The sequence below is a fragment of the Pipra filicauda genome, unplaced genomic scaffold, assembly GCF_003945595.2.
Source record: "Pipra filicauda isolate LSUMZ 115617 unplaced genomic scaffold, ASM394559v2 scaffold18_size4552066_pilon, whole genome shotgun sequence".
In the NCBI taxonomy this organism is placed as follows: domain Eukaryota; kingdom Metazoa; phylum Chordata; class Aves; order Passeriformes; family Pipridae; genus Pipra; species Pipra filicauda.
Window position 1 is genome coordinate 879096 of NW_024104298.1, and position 26198 is coordinate 905293.

Genomic DNA, 26198 nt, shown 5'->3' on the forward strand with positions numbered 1-26198 from the left:
TTTTGCTCCTAATTACATCAGCAAAATAAAAGTATTTAATTATGTTTATTAATGACTAGTGATCTATCTTCACTTCTTCTTAGCTAAATACAATATATTTGTATTGAACAGAACAACAGGCAGACATTTCCACTGATTTTTGAGAGATTTGAGCTACTTATTTTGATATAAGTCAAATGTGGTCAATATTAATAGTTTCAGTTACACAAATCTAGTTGTTTTATCACAAGATCCACAAAATGTAAAGCAAATCATAATCTCTCCAATATACGTAGTATTATTACATAAAGATCAGAGGTTTCACTTTTTAAAAAGTTTAAAAACTTCACTTCTGATTAGACTTCCTTAAACTCTATTTCCAGTAAACAAACAGAAGACAAATAGACTTTAATCCCAAATTTTGCTCAATCCTGAGTTATGTTAGCATTTTTGAAGCTGACAATTCTGTGACACTTATTTCTTCTGCACCTCAAAAAACAGACAAAAACAATTCCCTTAAAATGAAAGAGTATTCCTGCTTTCTCATCCCATTTGAATTCTAAAAAGCAAAATCTCAAATATTCTAAAATATTTAAAAACATCCCACTGTACAAAAATTGCCACAATTGAAAAGGTAACACTGGTGTTTTCAGAAAAGATATCAATTTCCCCCTATTCCAACAATCTAAGAGTAATAAATATTTCATCTTAAAGGCTACCACAGCTCTAGACCAAATCACTATAGCACAAGACTACTGAATGAAACCCTAAAAAGAGTCTATATGTGCAGTTCGAACCAAAGAAATTCTAAACAGGTAAGCATATATAATTTCCTTTTTCTTTCAATTTATGTTGTCAACTAATTAAATATTAAAGAAATAAATAATTGTCATTAATAATGTGTTTCATAAAAAGGTGTCTGAGAAGCACGAACAAAAGTTTTACCAAAAGCACTGTGAACTTCAAGAAATTATAACACAGAGTGGGATCAAACAGGTTTGTAAAACTCTCTTCTCCAAAGCCCAGCTTGCCATGTCGTCCATCTCCAAAAGTGAACATGAGGCCATTCTCTGTATGTGGAAAAAAGGATGTTATAACCAAGATTCAATACAAAACCAGGACAGAACCATTGCAAACAAAACAACAGGCCATGAAAGTAAGAAATATTTTTCTTCCAAAACCAAAACACGAACAATTATTTTTAGAACTTCAGCAGATGAATATGATTTTTAAAAATATGCATATTTTCAGACAAAGGACTGTTTGAGATGCAAGTTAGTCTAGACAATTTGTAAAAAAAAAAAAAAAAACTCTAACAAAATAATAAGATTTAAACTGTACAGAAAAACAAAGGTTTCTAAACAAGAATATTTGTTAAAGCAAGGCATGTTTATAAGGCTATAATTCCCCAGGAGATACAGGGCACAGAGTCATGCATGGCATGGATATGAATCAGGAATTCCTGTCAAATCTGGCTTCCTCACTGGCTCAGAACCAGTACACTTGCACGTGTCTTCTGCTATTGCTCATTTTGTAACAGAAGCTTTTCCAGTACAATAGTGAGTTGCTGGAAGTTCATTTCAGGTTTTTGCACTGACATACCTGCTATTACAGCAGTGTGATTTTCCCCACATGCAACGTTACGTATTTTATGCTTCTTCAAGTGTTTCACAGACTTCGGCACTGAAGATTCAAAAACAAAAGTACCATGGCCCAGCTGCCCATATTGTCCAAGTCCAAAAGTATAGACATCTGTCTCTGAAATTGTACAGGCAGAGTTAATAAAAAAACATGCTGATATATATGTATATATTTATCTAGTAAATGGCTTTCTATTAGCCAAATGGAAGGCAACTGACATCAGCATTAAAAAAGCAATGTTTAATCAATTAAAAAAATGCACTAGCCCTAATCAATTACATTTATCAATTAATAACAACATATAACAAAATAAAGAAAACCAGGAAATATTTAGAGAAAATTTTGAATGGTTCAATATGCAATATATTTTCTAACATAACTGCAAAATAACCCACTGATCACAGGTACATGAGGTACCAGTTAAAAAAAAATAATGAAATTTACATACTGCAATCAATTCAAGACCACAATATTTACATATTCATGCATTTTCAAGTGCAATAGTCTCATCTTAATTTCTCTTTACCTTCATTTACCTTGTATGATCCTAAATTTCATAGATAAGACCTCTTTAAACCAATACTAAATTGTATGTAAGAAGAGACTGGAACAGAAGAGGTTTTAGTATTCTGTTCAGCTACCAAATCAGCCCTGCACTAAACACAGAGAAGACTATAATTGTGTTATCTTGTGACAGAATAATCATCTTTCCACATTTATATTTTGTCTGTTTAATGGTCTGTCTGTGCCAGGAAAAAGAATAAAAGCTTCTCCAAAGCAATAAAGATTCTTGGTGTGTCCGTCCTTGGCACTCCATCACAACAGGGGAAGACTGTGAAGCTTGGAAATCTTGATGAGGTCATACTTGAAAAGAGAAGGTTTTTTTTGAAAACGAGAGTTTTTCCTGGAATTTTATTCCCTGCTCCTTTTTCTTTTGCATGTAGGCAATGAAGGAAAAGCTAGAGAACTATTATTTAAAGTACTTGAAAAATTATTAAGAAAACCTTGGAAAGACTGGGAAGGACAAAAAAATATTCTATGTTAAGTAAAAAGAACTTGGGAGCAAAATATATTGTTACATCACTGTTATGAATTCGGTGCAGAACATGCCCACTTTGGCTGTAGAGATGCCCTCAAATTAAAAATGCCACCCTTTTCAAAGGCAAGAGAGGAATGTGTGGAACACCAATCAACGGAGAAACTTTGCTTTCTAAGCACTTCTTTGTGGCCACTGGAACAGCAAAATAACTTTAAGTGCCACAAAAGTAACTTACACTGTGCAATCCAATTCTCACAGTAGCCACAGACTGGAGAAATACTAAAAACTAATCATGTTACCATTCCCTTAAACTAATCCTTCACTGCTGTCAGGGAAAGAGAAAGCAGAGAACAGACCAGGTTACAAATCACTACCATAGTACCCTTACACTAAACTTTCCAATTTTAAAAGAACCTTGATGAAATACTGTAACACTACATATGGAAATGTTCTTTCTAGGAAAGGCTTTGCCCTTTCTATTCCTTTAAAACTTTGCCATATTAAGATGTCATGAATTCCCACTGTAAAAAACTCCAACGATCTCACTTTTTTTCCAGACTGTAGATGAAGGATATTGAGTAAACCTCTTTTTTTTTTTTTTTTACTAAATGTAATGATAAAGCTCCCTCTGCTGGAGATTCTAGTGCAAGAAAGCAACACCTTCTCAGGAGCTTTAGAAAGTAAAACAAGAAATTTCCTGTAACATTTAGACTTTCCGCACCGGAATCAAAAAACTACTCCTGCAAGACAGGAGCTTTTTCTAAGCAAACCAAAGTCTCATCTTCATTTCAGCAAATTATTTTCTCAGGATGGCTGATTCCATAAATTCTGCTTAGAAATATTGCATTTGTCTTAACTTTTCTTTGGAAACTGGTAGATCTTGTAATTTCCAAATTATATGGCTTTATCTGATTAACATAATTACTTTGAGTGAAGTTGGAGGGGTTTTTTCGCAATATCTTTAATTCTAGCATGAAACATGCAATGTCTTCTGCATTTGTGTCTAGTGGGAGAGATTCTCAAAAGTGAAAGTGCAGGAAATATTTTCTTTTCTCTCTTTCTCTGACAATGAGGAGAAAGGGGTGATTCCAAGCCAGGTTGGAGCGCTTTTATAAGAACAATTTCTTCTGCTGCTCTTACAGATCAGAGGCATCCAAATGTTGCTCCTCCTAAACTTACTTCTTAGTCAATTAACAGGGCACAGGAAGAGAAAAACCTTGCACCTTTCTTAAGCAATTCACTGCTCTGGCACAGCAGTGAGGCCAAACATCAGTAATAACCTCATTTAGCAGAAATGAGGTATTTCCTCCAAACTGTCCTTAAAAATATGTGGAAAGAGAAGTGCATGGCAAAGCAACCTCACATACTTAGTGATAAAATGACAGTGTTGAATTTCACCATTCTGAATTTGGATTTGTAAATAAATTTGCCTACAGCATGAATCCCAAAGGGATTCATATTAACTTCTCTTTACAGTCCTCAGTCCCAGTAAGGATATGTTTGGCTGAGACAGACAAAATGTAATAGAGTGAAAGGGCAGATTTCATCCCCCCTTCATTTTCTTTCTTCAGTCCCCTCCTGCACTGTGCTGCACACCTGGTTATGTGGTGACCACGCCCAGCTCAGTGTGTCAGGTTTTGGGGGGTTTTGCTGATATAGTTTCCTGTGGAACAGTCAAGGCAGCACCAGAGTGGTATAAGGGAAGAGGATGGACATATGTCCACAGGAGAATGAGAGATGCCTCCAGGGCATCTGGGAATCACAAAGAAGGCTCAGACACAGAAACACCACCCAGCAGGAAGAGAGCACGAGTCCTGTCTCTGCCTTGAGGAAGGAACTGCTCTCTCCACAGCAAGAGCCGATAGGAGGGTCCTTGACAGATGAAGAGAAACAGTTTCAGAGCTTGCACAGAAGCCAATGGCTTCGTTTTTCCAAGTGACCTCCAGCACCTAAGTGCAGGGACTGCTTCTCCTTTTCTTCCTACATTTCCTTTTTTGGAAGAACAGGGGTATTTCCCTGTATTTGCTTAACCTCCAACTTTGCAGGCATATTTTGTAATCTCCGTGATCACTGGCACTATCAATAAAATAGTCCTAGGTAAAAATTTATATAGCTTTCATAATTTTTTTTAAAACATGCCATTTGCTTAAAGAACTGTATGAGCTCTGAGAGTGTTTTTAAGAATTATGTACTCCCTGCTATGTATTTAAGGCTACAGACAAAGTTTGAAAACCCACAGAACTAAAACAGAGCAGAGAGGTATGCTTATACCATAGAATCATGGAATCATGGAATCACAGAATGGCCTGGGTTGGAAGGCACCTTAAATATCACCTAGTTTTAACCCTCCCTGCCAGAGGCAGGGACACTTTCCACTAGACCAGGTTGTTCCAAGCCCCATCCAGTCTGGCCTTGAACACTTCCAGGGATGGGGCATCCACAGTTTCTCTGGGCAACTTGTTCCAGTGCCTCACCACCCTTATAGTGAAGAATTTCGTCCTCATAACTAATACAAATGTACTCTCAGTTTGAAGACATTCCTTCTTGTCCTGTTACTACATGCTCTTATAAATAGTCCCTCTCTATCTTTCCTGTGGGCTCCATTCAGGCACTGGAAGGCTGCAATTAGATCATCACAAAGCCTTCTTTTTTCCAGGCTGAACAACCCCAATTCTCTCAGCCTTGCCTCACAGGAGAGGTGATCCATCCCTCTGATCATCTTGATGGCCTCTCCACACAGATTAATTTCCAAACATTATTATTATTATCACTACTATAACTATTATGTCAATGGGCTATTCACTCTTACAGTAGCTTTGTTTTTAAACACCTTATAATGAAAAATGTTACTGCAAAAAATCATCTATCAACACAATACTCAGTGTTACCAGAGCTAGTAATTAGATTTGGGGATTTCAGTATAAATAATATGCAGACTTAAGAATGGTCTGAAAAATCTAGATAATCCTATGTGGTTTGAACAGTGGGTTCTGTCAGGAAAAGGTAGAGTTTTTTCATCCTTTTTATCCTCTTTCAAACGGGTGTCACGGCTTTCTTTCTAAAAGACCTTGAGACAGAAGATGAAAAATCCAACATTTTAGATACTAATGCACTAATGTGCTGTATTGTTGTGTCAAACATTCTATTCTCAAAGGACTAATTCACTTTTTCCTTTGAAGAACTATCTTTGCTTTCCCTCCTTTCAGAGAATGAAAGGAGGTAATATATCCTTCTATAGACAAGATTATTCCCAGAGGATCTGCCGTCATCTGAAAAAAACTGGAAGATATTAAGGCCACTCCAAATCATCTATTTCTTCTTCTCCAATGTCTAGGTTCACATTTATTATTATCCTGTTAAAACATTTTACTGAAAAAGTACACAAATTGTGATTGCTGCTCTCTCACATTTCTTTTGAGAGTCATGACAGCAACAGCTTTCATTTTCAGTAGGAAGCAGCTGCAAGCATTGGGGTAGTGGGTGCATTTATTTCAATCTCTGAGAGAACTCCTGTGGGATGAGGATATGATCTTCTTGGAGTGGCTGACTGACTGCCATGAAATGCATAGGTTTGTGCTGCCTCAGGGAGAGAAAGCTTTTGCATGCTAGAATTTTTAACTGCAGTTCTGTTGCTTCTCTAGAACAACTGCAAATATTAAAGGCAGAAGGAACACTAAGGCTTGTAAAGAAGATAGCTTTCAATGCCATATTCACTATTTCTAAAATTTATCTTTAAAAAGTTGGGTTTTTTTCCAAATAATTGCTCTCAACAATTCTTGCTCTCTGGGAAAAATAATTGAGGTTCCTATTTTGGAATTTCAGAGGAAAAAAAAAAAGGAATTATTTTAATATGTACTTTCTACCACTTACTCTGATTCTTGTTTGAGAGATTCCAAACAGTAGATTCATTTAATAACCCAGATAACAGTGGTTCTTACCATACAAAATTGCCAATAGTATAGATAAGTCATAAAAAAGAAATCAAATGAAGTGCTTTGGAATAGACTAATTACACATGAGAGTCAGGAAGAAATTTGCCTTGTAGTCTGTAAGATAACTGGATTATGATTTCTTCTAATTTGATAAACCCTAAGTAGAAATGATGGCAAGAAATGAGCCAAGACATGCAACAGCATCTCCACGTGACACTTCCTCCTATCCTTTTGCAATGTTAAATGAGATAGAGGAAGCTGGGGAATATTCAATAGTCAGACACTCACTTCTTATTTTTTTAGAGGGAAATGCCACATCCTTAAAAACTGGAAAGACCCTGAAAAGATGAGAACCACATCAGTATGTGTTATGTTGTATTACTAAAACCAAGCAGCACCTATTTTCATGGCAGATGACACATAAAGTTAAGAATTTCTTCAAAATCGTACTGATTTCTTAACTATGAAAATGAGCTTAAAACAGGTATAAGTGCTTCTGCTCCTCTTTAAAGATATGTCATCAGAATTCTCAATTTGTAGTCACACCACTTTATCTCAAGGAGTGATTCAAGTGATTCAATTCAGGAGTGATTTCAAGTTAAGTTTCTGGTGCTAAAACTATAATCTATGTATGTAACACTCACTTTCAAAATTATTATTGTCCATACCTATCCTTTTTCACATTTTTTTCCCAAATTTTGCTTTGAGACAGAAAAATTTCTGTATGTTAACACTGCTGATGAAGTATTTTTCACTCAAGACAGTATTTCCACTATCCTCTACTCTTTCACTCAGTATCCTGGGCAGAAGCTCACAGCTGTAACCTATTTAATAACAGCTGAATCACATTAAAAAACCAACTATCTGACTTCCCACTCTTATCACAACTACTATTAATCTTTAGGAAATGTATTTTTCTGGAGGTTACAGTTTCTCTCTTTCGGTGACTCAACTAGATCTTCTGGCACTCAACACTTTGACCATCAACTGACAGCTAAGCCAGCACTGAATTTCTTATTTGCCTTCTACAACAAAATCTATTTCCATAAGCAACTAAATCTTACATACTAAAACACTAGCTTACATTATTATGCATTAATATGAAAATACCTTACTGTGGTATGTTCTTCTACTGCTTTTGGTTTTTTGGCATTTATATTTTGCCTCTTTGTTCTAGCTCTTGTACAGATTTCACTGTAATGATGATGTCATCCAGGTCTTCATCTTTCTACTAAATCTCTGTAATTTGTTATGATGAATTTTTATCACATGAAATATCATTAGAATGAAATATCTATTGTTTGAACTCAGATTTATGGTTAAAAAACAATCAATAATGATAATCAAATTCTTTCTGCAGAACTTCACTTTATAACACATAAAATAGTGCTATGATTTACACATTTGTGGCCTCCAATTTATGGTAATTCTTTTGCTAATAATGATAATCTGATTTTATGTAAAGAAATTTATTTTATGACACAGAATACTGTCAGGGTAAGACTGCACGTTGGTGGAAGATGAGAGACAAAGTCATTGAAATGTAGACATATATTTGCGTTATTTCGTGGATTGGCTACTGCTATTTCCTCTTCATGGTTTTCCCAAAGGAATTTTATCCTACCCAGAATCTTCAGCTTGAATCATTACACACAGCCTTTCCCAGCATCTCACTTCCACCCTTACTCTCTCCAATGGCTTACAGTACAATATCACATTATATTACTTGCAGTCTCCCTCAGTTAGATTTTCAGTTTATATTTTAGAAATTTTAGTTACATAATCTTAAAGGTGTGTCACAAGATTGACAAGAGAATATGTAGACTTTTCAGAATACAGATTTAGGGACTGATAACTATACATCCAACTTGTTTTTATAGCTTTTGTATTTTGGTAGGAGAACAATTACAGGCTACACAGCCTTACAGATATTATATTCATTACAAGCCAAAGCTGATATTTTTCAAACCATCTGTGGGCAAAGTAAAACTTACCTTTCCTGCTTCTCTTCTGCTACAGTTCAGGATAGAACTTGTGGAAATAAAGAGCCAGCAATGCTTTGCACATCTCTTGGAAAAGCTGAGTCACTACTGGCAGACAACTATTTAACAGTTCAGTAACATACACCATCTTCCAAGTACTATATATGTGGCCCTGTGAACTATTATGTAACAGCTGTATTTGCTGATTTTCATAACTTGTACGATATGTCAAATGTCTGTATCTATACTAGTTTTATATGTGTGCTAAAGATTCTTCTGAAAGGCACAGGAAAAATCCATATCACAACAAGAGATATTTAATTCACTTAGGCATCCAGTACTTAGTGCAGCTACTTGAAAAGTGACTTCCTAAATACTTTACTAAATTTCAAGGTAATTTCAATTTACTACAGAATGGAACCTTTCCTCCAAAATTTCCCCCCTCACTGCAATACCACTTTCAAGTTCCTCAGAGGAAAAATACATTAATCATCCGTGTTGCACTAGGAGGTGCTGGCTTATTACAATTCCAGTAAGAAAGGTTCTCAGATTAGGTAGAGTTCACTTAAAATGCTATTTATTGGAGCTAAGACTATAAAAAAAAAAAAAAAAAAAAAAAAAAAACAAAAAAAAACAAACCAAGATAGTATCAATAACCTTCTATCCCTTCAGATGCTGGGAATCCCAAGCTGTGTGGACTTGAACAGGTTTAGTATGCTGTGCAAATCTCATCCCTGGAAAGTTACTCCTTTTGGTCATTTGAGCTCTTATAGGATTTTCTTATAAGTAAAACAACTCTATACATCATTTATACTGTCATAAAAAGGACATTTACATGGCAACTTGCTTGATAAAGACAAGGTCACACAAGTGGTGTCACCAGTGGTATCAACCAGGATCCCATTTACATCTAATTTCAGTGGGAAGCAAATTCTTTAAAGTAAATTAAATTTAAGACTAAGTTATAGGGCTGAAAAAAAAAGCCAGTTAAATTACACACCTGTCAGCACCACTGTGTGCTCTCCACCACAAGCAACCTTATTAACTTTTTCCATAATTCCCAGTACAGGCTGTGGGACTCTATTGTTCTTCAGCTGTTCAGGCAATAATCCCAGTTTACCATTTGCAGGTTCTCCAAAAGTATAGAGCTCACCATCTCCTGTGAAAATATGGAACATGGTATGGTTTCCAGCATACACTCAGAAGCAAGGATGAGTTGTCAAGACTGCTGCAGACACAAATCACTGTCAGAAAAGTCATTACAGGATAGTTGAAAATACTTGTATAATGCCCAAACAGATGGGCAAAGCACTCTGCTTTGATGGGACATGAAGGTGCTAGGTTTTAGCTCCCTCCAAGATCAGAATCACAATACTGAGCCTGCAAGAAATGTAGCCAAGAGAAAACCAAAACCATATACATCCTACTTCTGAGAGGTTACAATTCCTTCTGTAACCAGTATTTATGTCAACTGAAGTTGCTTGTAAGAATCTGAATTACAACAGAAAATAATTTTGAATGGAAACAAAAATAATTTTGCATGGAATTTTGATGGAAAATCCATGCTTTCTTCTTGTAAGATATAAAGAAATCACAGTAAATGACACAAAACTGTGTGTGGTTTGGACAGTAAGAAAAGAACTGTATATCCAACCACAGAAATATGGCAGTGGTTCCATAGCAATAACTCAACCAGAATTAAGTTTAAATAACTTGTTTCTAATCTGGACATATGGAATTATGGTGTTTGTCTTCCCAAGTCACTGTTACCTGTGATGGAGCCCTGCTGTCCTGGGGATGGCTGAACACCTGCCTGCCCATGGGAAGAAGTGAATGAACTCCTTGTCTTGCTTTGCTGGCACACACCGCTATTGTTTTACCTGTTAAACTGTCTTTATCTCAACCCACAAGTGTTTTTTTTCACTTTAACTCTTCTGATTCTCTGCCTGATCCTGCTGGTGGGGGGCAGTGAGTGAGAGCATGTGTGGTGCCTAGTTGCTGGAGTTAAACTAGGACAGTGTTTTATAGAGTTTCTATATTTTCCAAGATCACTTCTGCCTCTCACAACAGAAAAGATTCTTCAAGTACCGTGGTTCTGGGCCACTAAGGCTGGCAACTGGACTTGCTACCTTTACAGAATGTTCTAACTGCATGGGAAGGCACTCAGGGAATGAGATTAATGTGATCTTACTCAATGTCAAGCTTTCTACAAGGTTTGATGGGACTCAGGCTATTGAATAGCCACCCACAATCTATTCACAGAGATCCATTCTCTTCAGCAAGGCAATGAAACAGGATAGCAGCTGTATTTCCTAACTCTCATGATCAGAGGTGTAACTTCATCCTCCCAGTAGTCCTTATTTTTTTCTATCATTCTGACATTTTCTTTCCTGCACACACAAACTAGCCCAATAATATTCTAACACTTGGGTTACCTGCATGTGTCTGTGGAGAAGTACCTTTCACAGAATCACAGAAACATAGAATGGGTAAGGTTGGGAGGGACCACAGTGGATCATCTGCTCCAACCTCCCTGCTCAAGCAGGGTCATCCCAGAGCACATGGCACAGGATTGTGTCCAGATGGCTCTGAAATATCTCCAGTGAGGGAGACTCCACACCCTCTCTGGGCAACCTGTTCCAGTGCTCGGTGACTGCACAGCAAAGAAGTTCTTCCTCATGTTCAGGTGGAACTTCCTGGGCATCAGTTTCTGCCTGTTACCTCTTGTCCTGTTGCTGGGCACCACTGAGCAGAGCCTGGTCCATCCTCTGACACCCCCCATTTAGCTATTTATAGACATTGATGAGGTCCCCTCTCAGTTGTCTCTTCTTGAGGCTTTCTTACATTCTTCTACAGTTTTTCTCTACGAGTTGTTTTGCAGTCATTTCAATCTGTCTGTGTTTTTTAAGAATCGTAATGAACTGTGTTTAAGCTTTTCTGTTCAGTTTGATTTCCTGTTTTAATTCTGATCTTTTTTCTTATATCTATGTGCAGAAATACTCTGAACAAGCTGACACTTTGCAGTTATTTGCAGCAGCATCTATTTTCTGTTCTAAAACAGCAGCCCAATTAAAAAGAGAAAAAAACAACTGCAATGTGTGGTTTTCTGTAACCAAAGCATTCTGCTGACAAAGAGATTTTATTAGGGATTCTAAGTGAAAACAATGGAAAAAACCCAACAACAAAAAGAACCTGTATTTTTTGGAATGCGAATATTGTTTTAATACTCTTAGATCAACCTTATATTTTTAGAAATGAGTTGATAAACCCCCAAAAGCGCTTGGGAGATAACTACTTATGCAGTTCTCTTTGAAGAGACCAGCAGTTCTTTTTAAACACTACTGCACTGAAAAAATTAATCCAATCACAATCTAATTAATAGGATTAGAGATTCAAATGGCCAAGCTTCCATTGACTTCCCAAACTAATCAAGTTTATTACATTTTTTCAACTTAATAATCCAGCTAACAAAGATAAAACCATTTACTAAAGCAATTTTTGAATACATTACGCATCCCTTTAAGGCAAATAGTGGTCTAAAAGCTATGAAGAATAGCAATCAAGCATAAAAAGAATCCAGTCAAACCCAGATAAATTTTGAGTGCAGCATGTGTGCAGTAAATCTGCATGCTAAGGACATGATGTACTGTGTGCAGTACACCTGCATTTTAAGGACATTATGTTCACAACAGAACCTGGTTATTTAATTTTCTTCTCTCATATGAGTCACATTCTCAGGTGTTGAACTTTCCATAATGTGGCACATTTTCTGTATCACTAAACTTTAGGTCCCAGGAGCATGTCAAGGAAATGGGCAAGCAAATGGAAAATGTCTCCCAAAGGCGAACGTGCATCCTGCAGATGAGAGCAGATAGGAGACCTGGCTGGTGGCAAATGAGAACAGCGGACAAAAGAGTTGGGTCACTCTATGATTCCTTGAATAAATGAGGAAGAAAAAGAAAAGAACTATTTTTTTCAAAACTAAACTGGTTAAAACCATCTCAGACACTGAAATTCAGAGTACAGAAGTGTTTGTGGGATGAATGCTCTTTAAAACCAGCCCTTAGAAATAATGACAAAATATATTAAGAAAGGAATTCATGGCAACTGCAAAGGTCTCTATGAAAAGACATATTTTCAAAGAGAATTTATCTTGACCTTGATTACAGTAAGAATTCAGGCAGGGGAAACACTAGAAGATATAAGAATATATTCAGCTCCTTTCTGGCTCCACAAATCTAATTCTGCTGTAGACACCAGAGCAGTGGTTTAGATACATTTGCTTTTCCTGCTCTCCATCTCCTCCAGTGGACAAATGAGCTCCACGTGCTTGCCAAGCTTAATGCTTCCTGAAAAACTGTCCCCTCCTGAGTGAGTATGGTCAAAGGCACGTCAAGTAAGGATCTGTGTAAGGGCTCAAAATCGTTGCTACCCTCTTCTAGCTCTTTGTTTTTATGTTGCTTTGTTTGAGACATATCTCAAATGCTGGGACCCAGCATCCTAAGTCTGCAAAGAGAAAGGAAACATACTGTGAAAAAGTCCTGAAGAGGGCTGGAAGCACTAAAAACTTGTTTTCAGTGGAACTCTCTAAAGAAGGCAAAGAAGAGGGAAAGAAAGCGAACAATCGTCTTTCAAACATGAACTCTTTCATAATTTGCATATGGAAATGAGTATAAAATTCTAAATTTCAGAAGTGCTTTTTTATTAAAAATACTCAGAATATATTCTGTTCTTCTATTCTACAACTACTTTGGTACCAGTGGGGTCCACGTGTACATGGTAGAATCCAGGTGGCTAACATATTCAGTAGCTGAATTACTGTCTGAAAAGAAGGCCTTCTAGGAAGCAGAAGTGAGAAAGGTGATAAGCCTTCTTAACTACTAGATAAGTGAGATTGCACTGCGCTTTATGGCAGTTAAGTACTCTAAAGACAAAAGCCTACTAAAAAATCTTTTTAAAACCACCTATTTCAAAGAAATAACAATTTTAGTTTATTAAAAAAAAAATCTGGAATCTGTACTTTACCATTTTTTTTTTACTCAATAGTCACTTATTAATGAACATCCTGCCCTGGAGAGGGCACTCTGTGTCCACACTATGTATTCCAGTATCCTCATTAACCACTTTTTAGTTTTAACTCAGATACGCTTGTGATCCTAACAGTTATTACTTAGCTAGTGTACACCTTATGTCTAACATAAACATATTAAGAAAGGGAACCATGTGGTGCCATGCTCATCAGTTCAGGCTGACAGCATGTATTAGGTCTTACATCCTGCAACTATGTTATGTTATTAAACATAGTATATTATTTGATGTTTAAAAGTCAAACCGTAGTAATTGTATGGTATCGAGTAACTGAGAAGGAACACACTGTGTGACTGTGGTACACTCAGATTAAATGCACAAAGTTTGTTAAACACTGGATACACACTGACACTACTGCAACAGAAGATCAAACCGGCAAAAGTACTTGGATGTCCAATACTAAATTTTTATGGTAGCTGAAGTATCAGTCAAATAAAACTGTCTGCAAGGGCCTAAAGGAAAGTAATAAAAAAAATTTATACTTTCACCACAAAAAGGTCATGTGTGTGTCAATAGTTTCAGTGAGACAGACAGAAGCCCAAATCATGCAGGATTTGCAGATATTAAGGATCAAAATTAAGATTTTCCATCTCATATTCAGGCCTGTTTAAGTAGTAACAGGTTCAACAACTCCTCATTTTCACAGGTGATAATGAGTTCATCTTCCTATTAATATTTTGAGAGGCTCAATTATTCTTAACCAGCTGAAACCCTAAGCCTTTTTTCTCATTCTCTTTCATTAAAAAGTTTCCACTTCCTTAGAGCACTTGGCAACACACACTGTTCTCTCTTTACTCTTAGATGCTTGTCCTCAACCCTGCTACTAAAGAGAGCTTTTGTGACATCCCACTGCAGTTTCAGAGCTTCAGCTCTCGGCTCTAAGACAGAGATACACACCTTCTTACCACATCCTTCAAGTAAGCATCTTTTTTTCCCCATTTATTCTGAGTTTCAGAAGCTGTAGATACCCTAATAGGTGCTGAGCTCCTCATCAGTCCTAGGCACTTAATTCATTTACTGTAATAAAGGATCTGTAATAAAAGTTGCACACTACCAGCATAATACCTAATTAATATTTGTCCACCATAGCAAGCTCTCATTCTGTTAACAGTATGTTCTCAGAGAGCAATATTATATTGTATGTGGAAAAGTAACATTTATCAAGTAACCTGAGAAAGGTATCTGATGGAATAGCTCCTGGGTACCCATTAAAAGCTTTACAATCAAAACTATTGATCCTTTGAAATCTTTAATTACTCTGAGGGGACCAAACCGTAAAGTTTAATAATGTAAATCTATATGGCTGAGAGGACTTCATGGCTGCTCATACATAACAGCATCAATACTGGCTGCTAAATTCACCCATGCTGGCATTATTTAAAAAAGAGTGAAATCTTCACTCTGGAAACAAACAGAAAGTTGGGAGAAGAGAACTGGAAAGCAAAAGAGAGGTAGGTTGGTTTGGAGATCAGACAACAGCTCACTGTAGCATGTGCTTCTCCTCATACCATATATTGCCTGTTTAACTGACTCCAAAACTCAAAATTTAAGACATAACATCAAACTTTGACAACAACCTTGCACTGCTAGCACATGAGATTAATTTTTCCTCATAACATAGTAACTCTGTTCAATATTTATATTTCTAAAGAAGAGGGAGACTATTATTTGATCATCACAAAGAAATTAATAATCTCAAGAAAAGTTAGATATTTGAAACAATAGTATTAACCCACAATATATGTCACAACCTTCATGAAAATAAAGTGTGATAAGATACTCATTCTTTCTAATGTAGATACTCATTCTTTCTAATGTACATTTGCACAACAATGCAGAAAATTAACTGCAAGTTTTTCCCCCAATGTGATATAAAACTACATCGATGACGTTCTGTCACACGGCAGTTTTTAACAACTAATTTTAAAAGTAACAAATGACTTTACACAGGCAACAATTTGAAAACTACTGTCCTGTCTCCACTAACCTCTATTCCCATTCCCTTACCTGTTATCAAGGCAGAGTGATAATATCCACAGGATACAGAGGAAACAGGTTTTCCAACATCCACTCGACAGGGGACACTGACATAGGATTCATTGGCCAAGCCAATCTGACCTTCTGAATTATCACCCCACACAAAAAGCTGCCCATCCTCTAAAATGAAGACACAGATAGTTAACAGATTTAAAACAAAAACTAATAAAAAGTTAATCTACCTTCTGAAGAGTGTTTCAGAAAAAACTGTGTATGATACTACCAAATGTCATGATCCCAAGGACATTATGTTTAGCACAATGCAACAAAGTCTGAAGTAAGAAAGCATCCCTTAAGCCTTTCAAAAGTGACAGAGAACACTTATTCATCAACTGATGTTAGACCATAAACAGCAACAGCAAAAGTACTATGTAAAAACATTCCTTCAGAAAGAGGAAGATTGAGTGTGTAATACAATTCAGTTGCCAGAAGTCAGTATGAAAATATCACAGTGAATTTAAAGCATCTTCTAATTTCTAGGTGCAAGTCACCCCTTTCTTATTCTTCCCACTTACTCATGCCTTACCTTTCAATTCCCTTCTGATTATATTGTCCAGCTTAATTTTGCTTTCCTTGACCTATCACAATACCTGCTGCAGGTTAACTAAAACCAGCCTCTGCTGACACAAAGATCAATGGCAGCAGTAAAAAAAAAAAAAAAAAAAAAACAACCCACACCAAAAAAAAGTAGCAAACAACATGAAAACTCTTCTAGAAGACAAATGGTCTTGTCTCTGCATATTTCTTACCGGTGTGGAAAATAAGTTGTGAATAAAAAAATGTGTTACTGAGACAGTGTTAGGAAGGAAGATCATTCAAAGTTGTCTTAAAAATCTCAGGAGAATGTTAGCAATCGCCATAAAAAAGCAAGAACCAAACAAGCAGCCTAGCATTCTGAAATTACAGCCTCAATAGGTTATCCTAAACATGAACAGAAACAGCTGCTTTACAGCAAAACTTTGAGAAAGTACATTATGGGGTAACATAGGACCACCATCCAGTGGCTGAAAGTATTATAACTGTGTGGACTTCAACATAATGGTATAATTTTGCCACCTGAAAAATAGGTGATGGGTTTGGACTCTCTCAGAATTTTTAAGGAACGACACAGCTTTGTAGCCTGCACCAATAGACCAAAATAGTTGCTGTAAGAAGTGGAATTAGAGATGCTTAGTTTTTGCAAGATTCATGTTTTGTAGCTGGCTTCCCTGGAAATAAACTGAAGACTTTTTCCATTTTGAGGGTCTTCATACTGTTTCTCCTTTGTAAGGATTTCTAGTCCAGGTCAAGCTCCCACTGCAGGCCATGGCTCATGGAAAAGGTCTACTTTCACAAAAATTGTAGGAAGTTAGCAAGACTGCCACCCCTTACCAGACTGTTAAAATAGGCAACTGGTTATCAAGAAATGACTATGGTTACAAATGAAAGAAGATAGGGAGGACAGAAAATACATCCACATATGGAGACAGAATGCTGGAGTGTTTCCCTGGAACACCAGGCTGGACACATGTAAGCAGATTTTACTGGCAGTTGCTCTTACCAGTTACTGCTGCTGAGGTGTATGATCCAGCTGCTAGCTGCTTGATCTTGTGCTGGCTGGTGAAAAAACTTACTAAATGAAATGTGGTCCTTTCTTCTGTGTCACCTAATCCCAGCTGACCTTCACTGTTACCTCCAGCAGCATACACATTTCCTTTTTCTGCATACAGAAGAGCACATGTAACATGCAGAATGAAGAAACTGGAGCAAGTAACTTAATTTTCAATGGAAAAACATCACAGAAGTGTTGGGTCTACTGTCCTGAATTCCTCCTGAGTTGACATTAGCAGTTTCTTTTGTAGCTAACAAGGAGGCCTTCCTGCACACACTTGGATCAGAACTTCCTAAAAGCCTTACATGTAGTTAGACTGTCTGCATTCCTTAATATTCTGAAGACTAATCTAATAAATAAATAAATATAATTTGAAGTTTCTGCAAGAGTTCTGAGGAAATTACTACCCGTAACCCTGGCAGCCAGAAGAAGCTTCTTCCACAAATAATGTATATTTTAAGATAAAATTAAAGGAAAATGGTGAATTAAGTCACAGACAAGAAAACTGGAGCTGTATTAGTACATAAATTAAAGAGATTAATAACTTGATAGTTTTGAGTACTGTGAATGAAATATATTTTTAGTTAGTTTTTTATTAGAAATATTTTACTCATTTTAATATTCAAATAACTTTCAATTTAATGAACTATGTATTTTGTTTCATAATCTTAAAATTTAAATTAGCGCTGACAACTGATATCTTCAAGTTAAGAGAATTTTAAGATTTATATTTTTAATCTTAGTATGTTTCACATCTAAAGTGCTCATCTATGATGAAACAGATAAGGCCCATTATTAACACAAATCCAGGCAGAAATGTGATAAGCAACTGACATTCAATTTATAAATGGTCCTTTGCTATATACCTGGCCACAAACGATCTGGCCAATATGTACACCAAAAGTGACTAATATTTACCCTGTGCAGTCTTGCATACTCCACTGTTATTAAAATGCTCTTTTTATTCTAACGGTCTTATTTACAGTGCTCAGCATCTCCATGCATATAAAACTCCTGATAATCAAACAATCCTCTTTATAACATTACTAAAAGCTAAAGGATTGCAACCACAAAGATGGCTATTTTGTTACATACATTATAGAAGCACGACGAGTTTGCATAAATTCTCTGGATATTGTCTCTCTACAAATTTATTTTTAAGTTTAAATTTACACTTTATTTATTTATAGCTTAATAAAGTAACTTGTCATTGAAGTAGCAGACTACGTTGTCTAAACAAAAATGCAACAAATCTGAAGACTTGAAAACATGCAGTTCTACTATATTTACTCAAATATATAACTTCACACTAATAAATGTTACTTGTCAAAGGTAAATTTGGGAACAGAGGTATATAAAAATAATAATATCCCTTTACAGGGCTTAAATGAAATACTGACAATTGTTAACCACACCACAAGTCCCAGCAAGAAATTTTTCCCTATGTCTATTGCTGGCAAACTGCTATATAACATTAGTATATAAATGCCTCAGAATTATTACTGCCTCAGAATAAATCAAACATTCTAAGAATTGGATGCCAAAACCCCAAGTTTTAGCAGTCCCATTTTCATTTATTTTTCCTTCCTCAACAGTCCTGGGGCTCCTAATGTGATTTTGTTTGAAAGCAAGGGAAGAAACTTCTTTTTAATATGTATACAATATAGATTACATACCTGTGTAAACTAAAGTGTGATTTCTTCCACAAACAGCAAGTTTTGGTTTTTCTGGTTTTAAAGCTATGGATTAAAGTGAAAGGGGGGGGAAAGTTATAAACAAGCCAATAGGTGTTTCAACAACAAACTGCTCTGTGTTCTAGAGGGAGCTCTGAATGGTAAAAATATTTCTTGCCTATTTGAACCTGGCATGACTTACTAAATTAGTATTCCCCCATGATAAGAAAACAGATCAGACCTTAATAACTTAAGACACCCAAGTTAACTTGACAATGTTTACTTCAACCCAATGTCACAGTTCCTGAAATTTGCCATTTACAGGATATGCCTCAAAGAATACACCAAGTTGCAGGGTAAAATGCATGTTTAAAGTTGTCTACATTTTTCATTAACTGTTCTATTCTTAACTCCCTCTTATACTTCCCCCAATATCTTAAATCTTTAAAACCATACTGTTCTTTTGTCTTACCCTCCCTTTCTAATGCACACATCCCTTTTTTGCTAGACTTTTACTCTGTACTGTCTTCTTACTGATCACTAAACTCAATTCCTAAGGACAGCACTATCTGGACTAGTGCCTACATTTTTTGCATGTACCATCCTGTCTCAATTTCAGCTCAGTTACCACCCACCCATAGCAAGTACTTCTCTGCAGTCTGGTCATTTTGAAAGACTGGGAATGTAAGTGAGAGGAGTCAAGAGTTATTTTGGTGGGAAAAAAAAGAATACAGAGGTGCCTCCCACTTAGGCTAATCAATTGTATTTGATGAGATGTGCTATATTTACAGTATTGCTGGCAATTTTTCATAACCAATTCCATTAGTCTCTAGTCAAATCCCAGGAGATATTTTCTCAGAAAATATCCAGTCACAACCATTTGGCTCCAAGAAGAAACTGAAATGTGTCCTTGTAACCCCATTCCCAAAGCCAAGTGATGACCAAAGGCTAGTGGAAAAGCTCAAGGACTTTCTCCTGCTGCCAATTGCCAAGAGAAGAAAGATACCCCCCTTGCGACTTTTTTCAATGGATGCCAGGTCTGGTTTGAATTGCTGTCATCTTCTCTTCATCTTTTATTCTCCATTGCAATTTGACAGTAAAAACAAAACTTGACACCCAATCCATTTAAGCCAAGGTAAGAATCAATCTCTCACATAGCTGACAGAAGATGTGAACCTGACAGTAGCTGCATTCTCCCTCTGAAGTGAAATAGAGACAGGAGCAAATAAAGGACAGTAGAATAAACTAAATCAGGAAGAACAGAGTTTGAACAAGCAGGATAATTTGTTTTTAACAATAAGCTAACAGATCGATCTGCTGGCAGAAAGGCTGAAGATAAACATCTAATGGTGAAAAGAAATGTGTTAATGGGATAGATCTGACCTGACATAAGTAAGGGGATAGGGAAAAGTATTGACTTAGTTTTGTTTGACAAGATAAAAACAGCCAGGAAAGATCAAGAAGATCACAGTGCAATGAAAACTTATTTTAAAATACATAAAAGAATATAGGCATTTATCTTACTGCTCCATACAAATGTATTAACATTTATGCCCCCTTGGGCATTTCTTAAGCTTGCTAAAAATGTAGTAGTAATTGTAGAAAGTTTCTGATAGATTTTTTCCATTTACAAAGTTGTTAAGACAGAAGTGACACAAAAGTTACACAATGCTGTTGGAACTCTGATTTTTAACACATGGACAACAATGCAGAGTCCAATATCTAATTATTGTCTTTGCAGTAACAATGAAGATGTGGTTTGTCAGAAAAGGTTAATATTACATATAATCAGAGCCCTCAAAAATGACAGGATTCTATGTATCTGAAGTAACCTTCAGATGTAAAAGGACTCATAATCTGGAAGTGAAGGAAAACTGATCAGGGATCCTTTTAAGATACTTTATGATCTTGTGCAGTAATACGTTAGAAATTATGAGTAAAAATGGCAGAATCAGTTATTTTGGAACTGCACCTTATGAAGTACCTTTTCACAGGGGTCTCCTTTCAAAAAGACAAAAAAAAAAAATAAAACAAACCTTTAACACATGTTGGTTTGCTGACAGTGCTCTTTGATCCCAGTCCTAACTGGCCCCAGTCGTTACTGCCGAACATGTACAGTTTACCTTTCCCTGAAAGAGAAACAGAACCCATACAAATGTTTGAATGCCTCATTCAAGACAAGCTGGTCATTCACACACTGTGCTATTAATTATTTCCTTTTTAATGTAAGGTTTAAGATTAGGCAATTCAATACTTAAGAATAAACAATAATTAATATCCTTGTGATTTTTCAGTTCAAAAACATTAATTGCATTGTTTAAGTAAGAAATCCCCAGCCAGAAGGGACAAAAAGCAGAATGAACATCCTCTCCTTTAATTACCAACACAGATAAAGTGCTCTTCAGAAAACAACGTGTTGTACTCTTGGACAGACCCTGCAGTTCAGAAACCACAGTATCTATAGGTCTCTTCATAAAATAACAGCACATTTAACTGAGCACCCACATCTTTTATTCCAAAGACAGGAATGAATAATGCAGGTTTATGACTAATAGAAGCACAAATTTGTAATATTCAGCTTGATTGTTTAGGGTGGAATATTTCTTTTACTGCTAAATATTTTCCCTTAAAATGATTTACAGAGCTGCATTTCTACAGGATATAGTTTCTGATAAATATTCAGATGTGTTCACAAAGTGTATTAATTTGTTACTCTGCATATAAAGAAAGAAAGCATAAATCCACCGTGTAGTCAGGGAGTTTTGTAAAGCTAAAAGCACTAGGTTACAAATCTTCCACAGAAGCAATGCTAGAATTGTCTTTCAGAAATTTGTGTGATCTGTCATTGAACTTTCAGGTTTGACCATGACAAACAATGAACTGTTGTAACTAAATAATCAGAATTTTTTGAGGGTGGTATATGAACAGATGAAAATTTTGTCATCAGACATGCAGATTAGACAGCCAAAACTGACTACTGACAATACCTTAAAATTAATGCATTTAATTTCATTTTGTAAACTATTACCTGCTGTAAAGCTGTAAAATTCCCACAGAAAGATAAAATCCTTGTTCCAACAGAAATCTTTGCAAAACAATAGAAACTAATTTGTCAAAATAAAAAACAAAACAAACAAACAAAAAACCCAAAACAAACATAAAACAAAAACCCCAAACAAACAAACAACTCCCCCCCAAAACCACAAACAACCAAAAAAAACCCTCCTACAACTGATAAAAGGCATTTGTTTACTTTTGATGGACTGCAGAGCTTTGTGAGTTAAGACTCCATCATAATGTTGTCACCCTAGCTATCAACAATTATCACATGATCACAAATGCACAACAGCAATTCAATATAGTAATGCCAAAATTATGTCTGTTTGTAACTTCAGTAGTGTAGGTTTCCCGTGAAGAGTCTGAATGTGATTCACAGAGACTTAGAAATATGACATTGAACTGTTTTAAATACAACAAAAAATTCATCTTCTAACATTATTCTAATCAATTTAATTTCTTAAGTATAACTGCATAATTTAAAAAAAAAACTAAAAACAAGCAAAAAACCACACCCCACCAACCATTAACAATAATTGCTATCTTAAGTCCCAATCAAACTGCTAGATTTGACAATTCTTTGCACATGGGGCTATGTGTCAATATTATGTCTTTCCAAGAAAACTGGAAGGGAAGGAGGTCTGAGGTCAAGTCTGCACTCACAGCATTCTACTAATAGCATTTATATCACCATCTCAATTTTTATAATGCAATCACGTCAAAACACAGGTAGAGCTGTCTGTCACTGAGAGGAAACACACCTTAACAGAAACAACTTTTATTAGCAAATGGCATCCAGCCTATATTGGTATTGGTTTCTTGTATCCTTGCTTTATACTTGCTAACTGCTTTTATAAGACAGCAGTACTTCTGTGGGAGTACGATGCCAAGCTGCCCTAATTCAATTTAAGCATTCTCTTTTATCCATGCAAAATTCAAACAGGTCATGCTTTTCATCCTATAATCTGCTGTTTCTTATACGAGTCTTTAAATTCTCAGGCATTGCTTTGTAAGTCAAGAGGCTTAATAGATGAGAGGAATTTTTTTTACATTCTTTTACAACTGAGTGACAGCCTTTTATAATTTCAGGCTTCCTACCAGTATAACAGAAAATAAAAAATCTGGGAGGCAGGTAATTCAGACATTGAATGAAAACTAAGAGGTAATACAAAGGAACCTGAGATTAGCTCCGTTGGTTAATACTTGGTGCTAATAATGCCAAAGCCACACATTCATTTTCCCTGTCTGGGCCACTCATTTAAGAGCTGGACTTGATGATCCTTGTGAGTCCTTTCCAACTCAGAATATTCTGTGATTCACAAAGCTGATTTAGTAACAGTGGTGAGAAACCTAAACAAATGCCTGTAATGAAGCAACATTTCTGGGTCTGTACAGCAAATCAGGTTTTGGAACAGATATGATGCAATCTAAACTGGCCAAGGAATATGACATAATGTTGCATGCAAAAGGCACTATTTTCATAACCGCACACTGAGATAACTCCAGTCATCACCATAGATGCACTGAAGTGAGAATTAATCCAAGAGTAGACAAAAAGGCGAGGACCATATTCCAAAACTTTGTAAATTAAGATTGCTCAGGTTTTTTTGTTTCCATTTGGGTGCTCTCATCCAGAGATTTTGGCCATCTACCAGCTGGAATGGCTGGCACAAGAGAGGTCAAGCAGAGTAAGACTATGACTCTGAGCAGACAGGAAACAGCAGGATATAACAAAAAGGATATAACAGACTGTTTTGGTGATGAAAACTCACATCCAACACCAGTTTCCATCTTAATCCTGATGCAAAACTGGAGTGTTTCTCTGAAGTATGTATGCAGGGGCAGGTACACCAGCAGATGTCTCACCAACATCAATTCAGGGCTTTTAGGGAAGCCACAAGACACAGCACTAGGAACAGAGAGACTTCAGGAGCAGAGTGTCTCCTAACCAGTACATTTCCATGAGTAGCTGCTATCACAGCAGTGATTCCTGGGAACCCCATCAGTCATGTGCTCCTCGGGCTCATGAAGTGCTACTAAAGGCACTCACTTGGCAGCTGGGAAGTACCAGCTGAAATCCCATATGCTTCATCAGAGCGGGCTGCCAAGTATTCCTATCACCTGTGTTTAAAGGTATGTGTTACATATTCCTCCCTTTGCTTTCTAAATTATATTAGTGTGGGAGAGAAATAAATTGGGGAGACCACGAAGAGACTTTGAGCATTTACTACAAGATTCTATTGACAAACTATATCTAAACAAAACATAAAAGGTAGTATTTTGGACAGAGTCCAGAATATATGCCAGGTACCATGATTTTTTTTGTGCTTTTTTTTTAAATTTTGTGGGGTTTTTTAATGCTATTTTGTGAATAAACTATGTTAACAGTTAATTTAAAATCCATATACAACTCAAATAGTTCTAAAAAAACCAGGAATTACATCAGTTTTGTTAGGCAAGTCATGATATTCTCAAAATAAAAACTTTATTGAGCAACAAGAATAGTCATGCTTAGGACATTTATCATCACACAAAAAAAATAGTGCATCAACACAAATGTGCACTAATCTTTTCTCATTCTCCCCTTGCAGTTGATGCAAAAGATACTCTGCCATGTGCTGGTGATGCGCTGGTAAGTAGAAACAGGAGAAGAAATACAGTGTCAAAAGACCTGGAGAGATTCCAAGGTCTCTTGTTCAAGGTTTAATGCCTTTCAAAACCCAAAATGATGAGTATACTATCTTCTTGTGGTTCCACATGCACCTCTTTCCACTCCTACTTTCACAATTGATACTTCTTTCTTTCCTTCTACCCTCTTGCACTGGGGCTTCAATTCTTTCCAGGGCACTGAGTTCAGAAAATGTGTCTTCGTTCATCACCATTTTCCCCCCTGTGAACAGGATCAGTCTCTGATTAAATGTGGGCAAGCTGTCTAGGATACTCTAGTCAAGGCAAATAAAGAATAAGACAATTGTTAACTTTAAGAGTTCTCTCAGAAGGACAATTAATAGACAGGTATTGGAAGGAGATTCTTAAAAGTATATGTATCATCACTTCTTCACACCAGCTCCCAAGAGGCTGAATAAATTGCTTTACAAAGCCTGCAGTTATAGAAGATGCAGGGAATGAACTGTCAGTCATTCTTCTCCTTCTTCTGAGAAGAATGAATGACTGTCAGTCATTCTTCTTCTGTCAGCCCAGTCTTCTCCTGGGCCAAAAAGTATAGAAATGGGGCAAGAACCACTATTAAACATGTTACAAGTGATGCTGGAAGATGTACTGCTCATGACTTGTGTTACAGACCTAAAGAAGACCACTGCTTTAAAAAATTCCTGCTTGAACATTTCAATGATGTTTATGCTAACAGTAGACAGCAAATGAATAAAGAAACACAAATTTCAAACTCCAAAACTGGAGAGGGAAACATTTCTTCAACTAACTCAGCAAGCCAGCTCAAAGCCAGCAAGTAACTATCACTGGTTCTCTCTATTCCAACATACAGCCAGAGCATGTAAATAAAATTTTGGACTCTTAACTCCTGACATAGAAAGCCAAAAACCAGAGTGCTTTATATTTACTTTCTTCATAGAAGTCAAACAGGAATATTGATGCTGTATTAGATGAAAGGAGTATTTGAAAGGCTCTGAATATTTTGTTTGAATGCTAAATACTAGTTCTTGTACATTATATTCATTAGTATTCAGTCAAGACTCAGTGCTAGATATACCTGTCTCTCCTGCCCAAATCCAGCATTAAGGAATGTCTTTTATCAGTTTGTGTGATTGTTTTACTTATGATTGTTGAGACATGTTAGTGTCAAATTGATACATCTCTATCAGATTTGAACCTCCCTCATATTTCTATGGAATCCTACAAATATAGGTCCCACTCCCTCTTCCAAGGTGTGGAAAAAAAAGAGGGAGAATTTTGTGACCTGTAAATAAAGACTGAGAATAAAATGAAGCATGCATTAACACACACCTGCTTGAGACACTTTTCCTTCCTCAGTGATGTTTTTTATCTCTTCCAGGCCAGGTTCAGCTGAAGAAGCTCCTGGTTTCCCACAGGGCCTGTACCCTTCTCAGTAAACTCAGTATTGGCACGCACCTCTGGAGTGTTTATTCCAGGTGTTACTGCAGTTCAGTGTCAGTCACCAAGGGCTGTAATTCCATTGTATCA

General features: G+C 36.4%; 1 protein-coding gene across 1 annotated transcript in view; it reads right to left on the bottom strand.

The window, feature by feature from the left end:
• RPGR (retinitis pigmentosa GTPase regulator) overlaps window positions 1-26198 on the bottom strand; it is a 54652-nt gene that overhangs the window by 24012 nt on the left and 4442 nt on the right. The window contains exons 3-9 of the mRNA XM_039380182.1: window positions 20999-21091; window positions 18966-19028; window positions 17239-17397; window positions 15669-15818; window positions 9574-9732; window positions 1582-1737; window positions 925-1049 (exon numbers count right to left, since the gene is read on the bottom strand). Coding sequence (XP_039236116.1) covers window positions 925-1049; window positions 1582-1737; window positions 9574-9732; window positions 15669-15818; window positions 17239-17397; window positions 18966-19028; window positions 20999-21091 — 905 coding nt within the window. The remainder of the gene's footprint in view (window positions 1-924; window positions 1050-1581; window positions 1738-9573; window positions 9733-15668; window positions 15819-17238; window positions 17398-18965; window positions 19029-20998; window positions 21092-26198) is intronic.